This window comes from Ptychodera flava, chromosome 2, assembly GCF_041260155.1.
Source record: "Ptychodera flava strain L36383 chromosome 2, AS_Pfla_20210202, whole genome shotgun sequence".
Taxonomy (NCBI): Eukaryota; Metazoa; Hemichordata; class Enteropneusta; family Ptychoderidae; genus Ptychodera; species Ptychodera flava.
In genome coordinates, this window is record NC_091929.1 from 41,691,617 (window position 1) to 41,706,301 (window position 14,685).

General features: G+C 35.8%; 1 protein-coding gene across 3 annotated transcripts; it reads right to left on the minus strand.

The window, feature by feature from the left end:
• Positions 1 to 535: 535 nt before the first annotated feature.
• LOC139121026 (uncharacterized) lies at positions 536 to 8,592 on the minus strand. Of its 3 annotated transcripts, none has more exons than XM_070685612.1 (5): positions 8,272 to 8,592; positions 5,577 to 5,638; positions 3,650 to 4,874; positions 1,809 to 1,923; positions 536 to 1,226 (listed from the first exon to the last, which is right to left on the minus strand). In XM_070685612.1, the coding sequence occupies exons 2-4, from the start codon at positions 5,598 to 5,600 to the stop codon at positions 1,850 to 1,852; spliced, it is 1,323 nt and encodes a 440-aa protein (XP_070541713.1). In that variant the 5' UTR covers positions 5,601 to 5,638; positions 8,272 to 8,592; the 3' UTR covers positions 536 to 1,226; positions 1,809 to 1,849. The 3 variants fall into 3 exon arrangements, with proteins under 3 accessions (XP_070541713.1, XP_070541729.1, XP_070541720.1); XM_070685628.1 differs by having other exon boundaries at positions 536 to 1,223; positions 8,272 to 8,458; XM_070685619.1 differs by having other exon boundaries at positions 536 to 1,380; positions 8,272 to 8,431.
• Positions 8,593 to 14,685: the final 6,093 nt, after the last annotated feature.

A 14,685-nucleotide genomic window follows, 5' to 3' on the forward strand; every position in this document is an offset into this window, starting at 1 on the left:
ATAAAAATCACATATTCTCTTTACGACTACCCCTAGCATATCATTTAATGGTTCGTTCTTTCTGTGTTTGACAGCACACATCGCGCCCAGTCTGAGTTATCCAGGAATTGTCTCTTTCAATTCAAAGATGGATGACCTTCACCTTCTAGCACTCACACAGCACTGTTAACAAAATGATTGACATTGCTTGAGTGTATGCTTCCAGTACATTGACTTTGACACAAGCTCTGACACTATCAGCGTGTAAATATTCAGAGCTAGAGCTCGATGGAAGAAAAATATTCCAAAATATCAAGTCTTTCTTTATTTGAGTTTTGGATTCGAATGTTTAACAATCTGCAGCAATTTGAAAATCAATACCAAAGTAACAGCTTAAATGATTGATTGCTACGGAATTGACCATTATTTCTAAGGTTCTGTGGTTCAATAACCGAGCTAAGATATTACAATTTATCTGACTGCAACCCCTCCATACACCTTCATATTCGCTATCATACATATCACACAAACTTTATCAAAGCAATGAATACATCGCTAAACTTGGATTACTTACCTAACTTTATTCTTGTATTGACATGTTAATGGTAAAAACATGTATTCAAGGTCAAAAACTCGTTGCTTCAATGCCGAAATATTGAATGAACAATGCAAAACGTAAGCATATTGATATAAAAGGCACATTATTGATTTCTACTAATATAAGAAAACACTCAAAACAATACCTGTAAAAGAACATACCTCATCTTTCCATCGGTAAAAGCGTTTGTTTGGGGGAATGGGTGTTTAATGGTGAATAAATTCCTACTAAGCCCTGAGGAAATACTAAATCTGACCGAAGTTTAATCAGTTTTATTATTCCTTGCCTTAATATATTACAAAATCAGGCTATATATTCTGCAACAAGTTATCTACTAAAAAACTACTGATTTGGAATATTATCCTGAAAAAAATTTCTGACAAGGGTATAATGATTAAAATAAAATTTTTGTATATTGTTATTGTCTGTTTATTTGTCAGAATACCTCTGAGGTGTAAAATGCAACTTGGAACACCTGTGTGTAGGCTTTGGATATTTAAAAATTAACATCACAGTTAGAAGAACACTAAACGGAGTTTCTTCACCAGATCTATTTCTCTGCTCAAAGTAGACCCGCTTCTCTTCTTGCGATTGTACATACAATAGTCTTCAAAATTATTTCCAAACTGACTTTCTTCCTCCTCTTCTTCTGACAAACAGAATCAAGAAGAAAAATGCTTTGCAGTGTTATCTTGTGTGCAATATATACTTGATCTTCTTATTTGAAGTTCCAAATCTGACCCATTCCTTTCATCATAAACTTTATCATGAAGTCCCATTTATGTTTAAATACTTTCACGGACCTGCGTATACGAGCATACGGGTCAAAGTTTTTTCACAGCAATTGTGCAGATTATGGGGGGGGGGGTTGCTGCAGTGTTTGCGTCTACCCTTCCTGCGTCATTACTTAGAATTGGAGAAAATAGGACAAATAACAGCATTATGCGACAGCGACAGACTCAATATTTTATCACCTGATTTCAAAAAGCATATTCTTAAAAATCGAAACACACAATTAAATGTTCCTAGTATGTGCAACATATATTTACATATTAAATAGCGGTGCGCGTATGCCATACAACGTGTCGTGACATTTTCACCATGCTAAACCGATACGCATGTATGCAAAGCTTTGTTTGGAGTTCATTGTACATATCATCTTTTTTTAATGAGAAATATCTCAATTTATATTCATGTCACTTGTAGTACGGCCTAGGTTGGAAACACATACCGTTACTGATGAAGTTGGTCACATTACATTTGGGCGAAATTTCAATGACCCCATGGAGACAATTCCGGTTTCTTCAGTATTCTGCGACAGATATCGTAGTGCTTGCGAATGAGCTCTGAAAAAATGGAAGCAAAAATAGAGATCAGTGGTCATAAGCTGCATCACTTCAAGATCTGGGCGTCATATTTTTATTTGGTTTGTTCCATAAAGTCACCATCCTAGCTATTCCAGTAAAACCTCTATTTAATCATATCAGTGTGTCAGTCCATCCACACCAGTGCACTCTTCTGATTGAACGAGAACTCAAACCTGCCGACTCGTGGTAAAACCCTGCTTTAGCGGTACTAAATGGGCCCCTTAACTTGTATAGAATGTAAATGTGGAGATAGGGAACGCTTAGAAAGCAGGGGAAAATCGGCGTTAAAAGCAATTGAAAATGCAGTGTAAGCGTTTTGGAAATTCGCTTTTTAAAGTGTCCTATTGTAATATTTAGTATGTTGCACAAACACACAAAAGGCTTTCAAAGACAACAAATGCATATTCAGGTGGTTGAATAACAAAATGACACAATTACTTTGAAAAAGGTTGCCCACTACGGAAAATTTTGAATTTTGCACATTAAAATTGTGTTATTTTGTGCTCAATTTGAGTGTTGTTAGCAGTATCTTTGTGAAGACTAAAAAATATTAGACATGAAATAATTTCCCATTATTACCTTTTCAACAGGGACAAGTAAATATCATAGCAAAAAATATTTTTCGCTTCTTACAGCAAAGAAATATAAAATAATGCAAAAAAGAAAAAGAAAATGCAGCTTCTGCATATTTATATGCTACTCAAGTGCTTGTGTTTCTAGGTGATACATAGCTTAAATCCAGGGTATGGCTATTTATTATATAATATACAGCTTCTGTTTGGATATTAGAGGTGTATCTATAACATACTTTGAAAGAAAAAATAAATCATAAACTAAGGATATTGTTAAGACATTTATAAGTTTATCTAATGGCTAATTCCTTCAAGCTTGTCAAACCCTAGTCACATTACATTGCTAATGTTGTGCTTAAATTGAAAAAAGTAGTTCTGGAAACATTCCATATTGAGGTGAGTATGGGGACTGCTTATGTACGACAAATAGTTTTTTGTTGTTGTTGACAAGTCATGATAAGTTTGACACATAATTGTAAAGAACAACAATTGTCACGGAATGTCTGGTGTAGGCTATTTGGACAAGCTCTATTGAGTATTCAAGATTTTTCAGGTGCATTGATGAGAATCTACTGCATAAGCACAAGAAATGAATTATGTTTAAAATTGAAATACTTGGAATATGTCATGCAACAGAAAAGCTGTGAGGTAAAATATGAATCACGTAAAAGCATTAATGCAGTGAAATGTAATAAATTCAGATGTTATGAAAATGTCGTGACCAAAGATTGCACCGAAAATTAAAAAAGGTTATGGTACCGACGTCATAAGATGTTACAAAAATGGTGGGCACGCCGAATATTTAAGATGTTAAAAAATGGAGCGACCTTAGAGTCCGTCAACAAATTTTAAGTACAGGTTAGGGTAGCTGTCTTTGTATAATTTTTACTTCATATCTATCAGCAATCCTGTTTTTGCGTTTCCTGCCATCCATTGTTCGGATTTTCCTTTAGGCAACCTCTCGGATTCTTTTCCCCCGAAACCCCCGGCCCGGATATCAAATGGTCTACCCCTATTTCTTTTCGTTTCCTAGGACCTCGAGTTGCTATCGATGTGATTGAAAAATACTTATTTTGCAAGGCTGTAGTCATTTCACAGCTTGCACGCAGCATTTTCCTGACTGTAATACATACCTTGTCGTGTGCTCCCTACCAAATATGTGGTTGCCAGGTTTGTGCAGTACATGTCAGGCGTTGTTGGAATGTGGTCTCCAGGAGTGTAATTTACAGTGATTTCAGGAATCTTGGATATTTCACAATAGTCCAGGATATCTTCGGCCCTACCAGAAGCAGCAGTATCGACAAAACCCCACATTCCATGCAGTCCATTTGGAGTGCGTTCACCTATGTTCTCTCCAGAACCAAGTTTCAGTAAACCCTGAACCAAATCTTCATCATCGAATAATTGTCTGCATACAAATGCCATACCGCAATCCAACCTTCCATTGACTTCAAGCAACTTGCATTCTCCATTAGGAAGCACGAAAAATTCGATATCAAGAAACTGGTCGTTGAACCCTTTTTGGATAAGCTTTTTCACGATACTGTCTGCAAGCATTCTTACTCGCGTTTCTTCTTCCAGTGTTACATTTGAAGGTGCAAACCCTCCTAGGAAGGTGCGTGCGCCCTCCCTGGCTGGTTTTTCATCGAAATACCAGTCATGAATCCCGAAATGTTTGATATTACCATCTTGTACACACAAGCATGCCGTTGCAATCATTTTAGGGTCAATGTATTCTTGCAGTAAAGCACACCTTGAAACACTATACGGATAGGTTTCTACATCGATCCATTTTTTGGTAAAATTTTCAGAAATGTATTGAGTCTCATGACAGTTTTGAAGATTTACTATCGCTTCACGGAGGTCTTCTAATCCTGTAACCTTTTGAACTCCAAATGAAGTATGCCCAGTCATCGGTTTAATGCAACAAACTCCCCCTACATGTTGTAGAAACTTATTTGCCTTTTCAAGTATTGTTTCTAAATCATCATCCAACTCGAGTACTGTGGACCTTGGTGACTGAACATCGTTTTCAAAATGTTTTGCTCCATAATACTTATGGACAGTGAGGAACACCGACTCGACCGAGGGACCTCTGATGTGAGGAAATGTCTCTGCCAGAGCAGCATGTACAACCGAGCCTACATCATAGCCGCTCACCACCAGATCAACACTTTGCTCATTTACAATTTCAATACACTCTTCTGTGTACTGATTCAAGTCGAAAGCTTTGGATGAGTTCCATCGCGCAAAAATGAAAGAGTACTTCTCTTTGAAATCTTCAGGAAGGTCGTGTATGATAGATAATGTTTTGTCTTCATAAGCAGTCGGGCACAGGATCATTGCTCTCTGTGTAGACTGTGTACATCAAAAGAAGGTAGAAAAATGTTTATAAATAATTTTCAGTGCGGGTTTTAGGGATTACATGAAACAATAAAGCTCATCATTGTCATTTACTATCAGTGAAAATAATCTTAAAAGTGCAGATAGGGGAAATCATAACTGTGGGGAGGAGAAATTGGAAGACGTTTAGAGTAGGGATCTTTCCATCATCCGAATGGAATCGTAGGGATTATTCCTGGTGGGGAGGGGAAGGGGTGAATTGATGGATGGGAGTGGAAATTTTGCAAATCACAGCGACAGAAGAGTAGTAAACAGCTTGCAACTCCTCTCTTGGTCGTAATTTTGTATGAAATACCTAAGAATGGTAAAAAAGTCAAATACATGAGAATTGTAAAAGGTTATTGTTACAGTATCTTGAAATCGGTTGGTTGACTGCCGCTTGGTCTAATCACACTGGGACTGTAAGTTTAACATTATTGTATTTTAATTTTGTCATGACCAGTGGGGATATCGTCATGGAAAGAAGCAAGCTTTTATCCATCAGTCAACATACTATTTTAGGGTTGGTGCATAACTCAACGAGATTGAACATATGCATAAAGCATCAGTAAGCCTTTGCAAAAGGTCAGTGTTTGCTTATAAAGGTAGAGGACCTGACGTCAGTGGTTGAACCCTTCCTAAACTCGGCTAAGGTTTCGTTTGCATAAGATTCCTTACCTTTATTGCTTTGTTGTGAGCCATACCTCGCTTCAGGTAGAACGATTGTGTCTTGGGTGCACCTTAAGAATAAAATAATATACTGTATTAGATTAAAATCGGCTGAAATCGTTCACAGTTCCAGAAGTCCCCGCAAAAATGAAAGTGACTGATTGAAAAAATCGTGGTCACAGTGGTACTGTAGTATTGAGAATTCGACCATTTGTTCTCGTTTCCTTAACTTTTTGAGTGAAAAACATGATAAAATATTTCAATGACAATGTCACAAGGACCAAACATTGAAATCATTGAGAAACGTCTGATAAGCGAGGCACAACGGGATGAAAGGCAGAAAGCTTATTTCACTCAAAACATGCATCATACTGAACCATTGAGGCAGTGCTAAATTTCTCTCTTGGAATCTTTTTCAAAATACTCAACCCTCAATTTCCGAAATACAGAACGCTTCAAAGACAGAAGAGTAGACAGAAGAGAGAACATTTAAGGTGGAATGCGCCACGGGGATAGATATTTGGACTGTCACAATTTTCCCATTCTTTCTTGATCTACCACTTTAGGGGGCTCATTTTGAAATCCTTGGAGTAAGGAAAACTTTAAACGTCTTTAAACGTAAATTTTATTTTGGCCAATAGAATTAACACAGGGATGGAGGCAATTTTAAATGTCAAATATCTGTAAAACATAGATACTTTGTTTCTCTAGTACCAAAATTTGCGCGGTGATCCCCAATTTTTAGCTTACGTGTTCACACGTGAGCTTACGTCGCAGCGATGTCTGTCTGTCTGTCTGTCTGTCTGTCTGTGGGACCGATATCTCAAAACGGCTCATAAGATCAGAACCAAATATGATACACAGATTATGTTTGAGAATGGCAAGAATCGATAAGTTTTTTGTTGGTGTAGCTTGTATATTTTATGCTCATTTGCTTAATAAATGATTTACCATTAACGTTTTAAGAGGTTAAATAATTTTTTGTATTTGTCCGTAGGGGCGCATTTTTCGAGTGAGGCACCCATTCATTATTTTTTCTGTTGCAATGTATAGGCACGGGCCAAATCCGGGAGTAGCGATATTTCTATACACATCCTTCAGTGAGCACATTTACACAAACCAACTTTGGTTTGAAAATAAACTCATAAAAATATTACATAAAATCCGCAGCTATTGGGGCTTCAACCATTTTTATTCACTAAACCTTCATGGCTGAGGTTAAACATCTTTTACTGCTTTGTAGATTTTTTTACTTTAAACCCCCTTCTTGGAATTTAATGGTTCATCCCTTGGTACATTTATAAATTATGTAAAATATGTAAGCTCTAACATGTCTTTGATGAATGTTGTCCGACTGAGCCTCGGGCAATCGTACAATTCAAGTCAAATAATCCAAATGTAGGAAAAGGAATTTTAGTCTTGTCAAACAAATGAAGCGGAAAACTAGCAGCGGCCATTGTTAAGGTAGTATACTCCTCGAAAGTGAAAGACTTATCCTTTTGCTCACACTTTCCTAAATGAAATTTTCAACCATTCTCTTACCAAATCAACAATAAAAAGCAGGGGTCACCGAGCAAAGTTTGGAACTAGCGAAACAAATTACCCAACATTCCGCGATATTTGAAATTCAAAATGGCCGCCTTCCCTGTGTTATCTATATGGGGAAAATGAAATTTTGGATTTTCGAAAAACTAAGACAGTGAAATATTTTCTTTCTCCGAAAGCTTTAAAATGAGCCCCCCACAATTGCAGATCAGAAAAGAATTGTAGAAATTTGAAAGTCCGAATATCTGTCCCCGAGGCGCGATCTACCTCTAATGCACAGAATTAAAAGACGCAAACTGACGTTTCAAACTGTGTCTAGTTGAAAGTAAGTCATGGTGACACGAGTGCATTAGCGTGAATGTCCTTATGTGACCCTATACTGTACAATGTACAAGGGTCACATCCGGGCACGCTAATGCATCTGGATCAACGTGACTGACATTCAATATACACAGTTAATTCAACTGAAATAAACATTGAGTTACAATGCCATTCACCTAGACACAGTTTAATGACATTGTTATTCGCAATCATAAGGAACTTTGCTATGAATGCCATTTGCAATTGATTGTTAAAAACCTATGCTCGTTCTATAAAAGTCCAAGATATCATGGTATGCGTTTTATGTCAGAGAAAATGAGACATCTGACATGATCTGTGTACGAGTTTACATAATCCAAGAGACAATATTATACGTTGTTTTCAAAGCTTCAAGACATTACAATCTTCCAATGGGCTTGTGTTTGCAACCGTGAATACGTACCATGTCCTTGAAATAGGACAACATTATCTGATGTGACCCCGAGGTTAGCTTCATGGTCCCATTTGTAAAGATAGCATACGTCATCATAAAACTGAACTTCTGACGCTATAGGGATTTTATATTAGTAAGCAACCTGCTTTCCCTATTCTCACGAACGTTCAACACCAATAAAACCCCTAACACTCTTTTCCATGAATATGTGAAAACATATGTTCATTTTCTCCTCAACCTTGAGCTGCTTTTCGATTCAGAGCTGAAATGCGGTACAGGGAGCAGCGAAATGTCACCTATCTGAACCGTTCACAAAACATGAGTGATTCGGTGTCGTTCTGATAAACGTTTCTGACTTCAGTAGATGCAAAAAACACTTCAAAAATGCTTTGCCATAAGACCCACCTTATCAAATCGATTCCTTCCTTCTGATCAACAGCGCATGGTCAGAAAAGGTCGATGATATCTGCATGTGACACAAATACAGCACAGATGTACATGTCACTAACCCATGAAATGTTTGCCTATATATATGTGTGGATCGGAAACTGGTGTGTTCAGAAACCTAGAAATTGAAGCCTTGACGTATATTCAGCAGAGTTCTAAAATATTTACTTTCTTTTGAGTGAAAAGAAATCACAATCTCCGTCAGATCACCCCTCCCACATAATGCAATGGTCCATTCTATCTACAGTTCACCATCGTATTCTCGAATGTATACTCCATGGGGCTATGTCCCTTCAAGGTCACAGATGGTTGATCTTAACCTTCTACCTTTACATACCATTGAATGAAGGCAACAAATTTATTGACATTCCTACAGTTTACATATATATATATATATATATATATATATATATATATATATATATATATATATATATATATATATAATATATATATATATATATATATATATATATATAATATATATATATATATATATATATATATATATATATATATATATATATATATATCAGATTCAGAAAACTTTATTATCTCCTTTAGAGAAATTTACATGTGGTTCTTAACACCAAAATACACAACACACAATACACTAACACACAAAGGGGGTAAAACTGAGACTGGACATTACCCTAATTTGCCTGGTTTAAAATTGAAATTGAACTCGGAATAAAACTCAGCTTCGTTCTCAGAGCTCTACACCTTAGAACCCGTAAACGACGGCCTGATGGCAGGTTCTCATAAAATCTACTTAAGACGTGATTTTGATCTTTTAAAATCTCTTTCGCCTTCTTTTTTATGCGTCGGATATATAGATCACTGAGATTTAACTGTCGCCCATCAACAATCTTGTTGCATATATTCACAATTCTACCTAGCTTGTTTTTGCCACACAAACTCAAACCTCCAAACCAGCCTAAAAATGAAAATGTTAACACGGATTCGATAAAACAACGATAAAACGTTTTTGAGATTGCAGAATTGACACTGAGTGATCTGAGCTTCTGAAGGCAATAAATCCTGGACTGACACTTTGAGTTAATGTAATCAATGTGTGCTTTAAATTGAGCTTGTTGTCTAAGATAGTACCTAAATATTTATATGTAGTAACCCTTTCTACTGCAACATCATCTATCAAAAGACTGGGAATGACTGTTGGTTTTGTCCTGAAATCAATAACCATTTCCTTTGTCTTTTTTTATTCAAATCAAGATAGTTTTCTTTACACCATTTCGAAAAATTTTCAACTTCACTAAAGTAGGTGGTATCAGAGTTCGATAAATCCACTAACGCAGGATCATCAGAATACTTGACAAGTGGAGTAGATTCATTACCATGACAATCATTTTTTGTAAAGTGTAAATAGAATCGGGGAAAGAACAGTGCCCTGTGGAGCTCCAGTAAAGGTGGACCGAGAGATTGAATAGGTTGACTCATAGCGAACCCTTTGAGAGCGATTTACAAGAAAATCAACGATCCAAAGAATAAGTTTGGGGATGACATGAATTTTAAGAAGTTTTCGTGTCATGAGATTGCGTTGAATTGTATTGTATTAAAGGCTGTTGAGAAATTTATAAACAACAAACGCACAAATGCACCTGGCTTTTCGAGATGAGTGTACACGTGATGCAACAGTGTAATTGTGGCATCGTCTGTACTTCTATTGTGTCGGTAAGCAAATTGGTACGGGTCAAGATAGGGATTTGTGTATTTTAGAAGATGGCAGCGAACTATACGTTCAAAACACTTCATTATAATGGACGTTAAAGCTACTGGACGATAATCATTCAGGGAAGTGGGTTTCAAATTTTTGGCAATAGGGCAGATGATGGAGTTTTTCCAAATAGCTGGTACTGTATAATCATTCAAAGACCAGTTAAACAATCTACTGAAAATACTTGCAAGCTGTTCAGCACAAAACCTCAAAAGCTTTCCACATATGTTATCTGGTCCCATTGCTTTCCGTGTGTTAATCCTTCCAAATATGGACCTAACCTGTTCGTCGGTAATCTCAAAAAGCTCTTTCCCTGCCCTTTGCTCAAGATCTGATCTAATATCCCCGATAACATTACTGAAATCAAATTTGTCAAAACGACAGTAAAATTTGTTCAACTCGTTTGCCATCGATATTTGTTCCGCCAAAGTTGACCCACCAATTTTATCATTTGCTTTACCCAGACGTGACAGCGACCTCACCCTTTCCATGCATCAGACATGTTTCCTGAGGTAAACTGGTTTTCTATTTTTTCCTTGTACTGCTTCTTTGCTTCCTTAATTTCTTTCCGCAGTTTTATTTGGATTTTCCTTCTTTCATTTGGATCATTTGATTTAAAGGCAATCTTTTTCTGATTAAGTAAGGCTTTAAGTGACTTTGAAATCCAGGGCTTATTATTTGGGAAGATTTTCACACTACGTTTTGGTATAATCATATCCTGACAAAACAGAATGTAATCAGATATGACACATGCAGCCTCATGCACGTCAACACTGGTTTGAACGAACAGGTCCCGATCGGTACATTCAAAACAGCTTTGTAGCCGCTCTACATTGTCAGATGACCACACTTCCACTTTGTTTTCAACAACCCTTTCTCTCACTATTTTTGGTCGGTATGCAGGCACCAGGTGGATGGTATTGTGGTCCAACGTTCCAATTGATGGTAATGACACCGATTTATACGCAGCTTGAATATCACCATAGCATAAATCCAGAGTCTTGTTTAGCCTAGTTTAACATGACACATACCGTTTGAAAGAAGATAAATTTGAAATATATATATATATATATATATATATATATATATATATATATATATATATATATATATAATAATACACAATTATATATATGTGTGTGTGTCTGTGTCTGTCTGTCTATGTCTGTAACTGATATGACCAGGGTTATAACAGTATTGGGTCACTTGATAGCATGTCGGGGCCAGTAAGTCTGGTATTCCAATTTTGAAGGGGTGCACTGCATGTATTTTAATCTAAGATACTATTTAGTCCACTATACACTAAGCTACAGTATATAGAGTGATGATTAGCTAGAGACTGAACTGCATACACCTGAGCCTAGACAGATATAAATGACCGAATGAATAGTAATGACAACCCATAAATAATACTGACATAGCACTATGTCAATACACGGACACACACCTACACACACACACACACACACACACACACACACACAACACACACACACACACACACACACATATATATTATTATATATATATATATATATATATATATATATATATATATATATATTGAAAAAAGCAAAAGTCGTTTTGTCATTTAGTTTATTTTATCATTTTATTAATATTCTTGATGTGTGCTTAAGATTAATCATACAATCAATGACTATCAAAGCGAGTTTAGACACTTTGTTTACTTGTTTGGTTTTTTTACCTGTATATTATATATGATATATTGTTAAACAGTTCAATGTATCTATAACATATTAGGCAATCGATGAGTACTTGCTACCGGCATTCTTCAAGTCAATATTGTCTCGAAGTTATTGCGTTATGCTTTTTTTCTTCTTATGTGTTATTAATATTCCATATTTCTATTGTATATTAACTATCAATAAAGTGGATGAAAAGCCCGCTAAAATATCACTAGGAAGAGGAAAATAGCAAAGGACGAACATAAAAGTGGTAAAATATGTTTTGAAAACCTATTATATATATATATATATATATATATATATATATATATATATATATATATATATATATATATATATATATATTACAAATTTGAATTCTGTGTCATCACAAATTACATTAAGCACAAGATAAAAAGATCTGTTACATAATATTCATTCATTAAACGTGACGATCGGGAAATGCCTGAAACTTAAGGAACAGATATTGCTTTTGCCATTGAGCACTGTAACATAAATTCAGTAGATAATGTGACCACAATGTTTTTCTCCCAATCCATGCATATTATTTGGTCGACTTAACATACTTTCAGTGATTTTCCTTTCTGTGACAGGTTATCCTGTACGAGGCAAAGATCAGTTGTTCAAGTCAAGAAATGAACAAAGTCAACCTTCAGAATGGAAACTAACTTTCGAATTCAAAAAGCAAGTGTGATATCTTCTATGCGTGTCCTGGTTACAGATAGTGATATTTGCAAATATCCGATTAAAAAGAGTAATTCTATCCCCCTTAGAAGAGTAAGTTATATAATGCTATCTGGAAGACAAGGGCTTGAATTGTAGCTTTAATATTTTTGATATGTTGATCACTACTAATTTGCTTGTTCATTTAATTTTTGCTTTCGAAGACAAAGACTTCCATAGTTGTGACTGTGAAATCTTAGCTTGGTGTTTAGGTGCCTTAGTTGTGACTTAGAATCCGAACGAAAACGTACTGGATTTACTTTGTTGTTGTACTTTACTCGAATGAGCTTAAAAGTTTCAAGAACAGACATACCTTACAAACATAGTTGTCGTAGAACACGCAGCGACACTTACTGAATCAAGCTTGCACAAGCAGATGTGATTTAATCAAAATCTTGTACTTTTGTGTTCCAATGAAGGCTGATAAATCAGCACAATGCAGGTGGAAAAGTAGGATGTGTTGTATGTAATGATCTGATGGACGGCCTTGTACATACAATATCAGGTAATCTAAATTACGCGAATAATGTTATCTTGATCAAATAAGCAGCGACGTTCAATACATGGCTGAAATATTTGCAAGCTCCTTATTTTTGACAAAAATTGAATGATGAAGAGTAGTAACGATTCTCTGGAGTATTTTTAACGAAATGTTTGCAATACAGAGACTGCATCTCTTAAACTTGGTAGAAGAAGTGCAACGTTCAGTAGCATGGCAGAACAATTCATCGAGAGATTTCCAAATCAAAAGAGCAAAACGTAGTGCGTCTCTCATATGTCATTTATGTATTAATCCGTTAAAATAAGATCATTGATGTTTGTGAATGAATTTGTATTGTACCTTTTACTGTCAACGTGTATTTAACACCAATGCCAGTATTGTATCGTAGACTTTCGCTAATCTTGCTAGTTATCTTTGTGTTTGACATATCTAATAAACTTAGGGCAGTGCCCTGACCAAATTACTAGCTGGGGCCAACTTGGCTTAGCTATGATTTAGGTAATTTAAATAAATGTACATATTTTGCATTTAACATATATGGTTTATGTGTGTTATAGAAAGTAAACGCCACATACCAATTGAAAAAACTAAAAAACATTTCGAGTTCACTATTTTCAATCACATTTCAATAACATCGATCTGGCACCTTCCGTCCATTGCTTTTATGACTACAAACATGTTAGTTATGATTTTTGTTTCTTTTTTTTTTAATTCTGATAAGAGTTCGTGATAAAATAAATTTCAAAAACAAATTGTAAAACAATTATAATGGTAATTGTATTATTTCAGATTGAACTGATTGATTCGATAGCTTCGTGTCCAAAGCCATTTGATATTTCTCTGAGTTGCTTTAGCATGTTTTGAATGGAAAAGTTCAAAAGATAACCCTCATACAAAATTGATAACAAAATATAGTGAATATCAATGACAAGCATAACTTCTGAGTCCAATTTGTAAATGCCTACTTAGCACAATAATTTTCTCCAGGTATTTCTTCTTGAGTAAACAAGCTCGGGGCTCGGGACATATTTCCCGTATATTTCAGTAGAACTATGACAAATTACGAGCCAATATTTTGAGCACAAGCAAGAATCTGTATTTTGAATTTTCTCTGTTTTCACCGGTAGACCGATCAGTCTTAGTTTAAATGCTAAACTGATAGCTTACGCTGTCTATGTGCTGACAAAAGTCAAAACAGACAGTCTGATACAACTGTCTTTTTTGTGAAAGTTGCTTTCAGACATACTTGCGACCTGATATTCGATTCAAAGAAAGTTTACTTAGGGACTGGACACAAATTACAGGGGGTGGGCCGCCATTTTTCGCGAAAGCATTTTTGAAGGGTCATAAAATTTTGTGCAAGCCTATGGGGGAGGGTCACCTTTTTATGCATCAAAGCTGAAATTGCATGTGCACGTATTAGAGAATATGGAATACTGAAAAAAGAAAAAATGCCTCCTGGCACTTTCATTTTCTATCGTTTCCATTTTGGGCGCGCCCTTCGGGCGCAAGTTTAAGGGTATAATGAACAATGTATTGATGATCCAAGCAGCCACATTGATTTAAGTTGTCATGATTTCTACTTATCCAACCCCTCTATTGTACATATCAACTGTCCCCTATAATGACGCTTTCAATAACAATTTGGGAGATCACTTATTTGATATCATTCTCCCATCGACAATCCATTGGGTATAAGTCGGTGT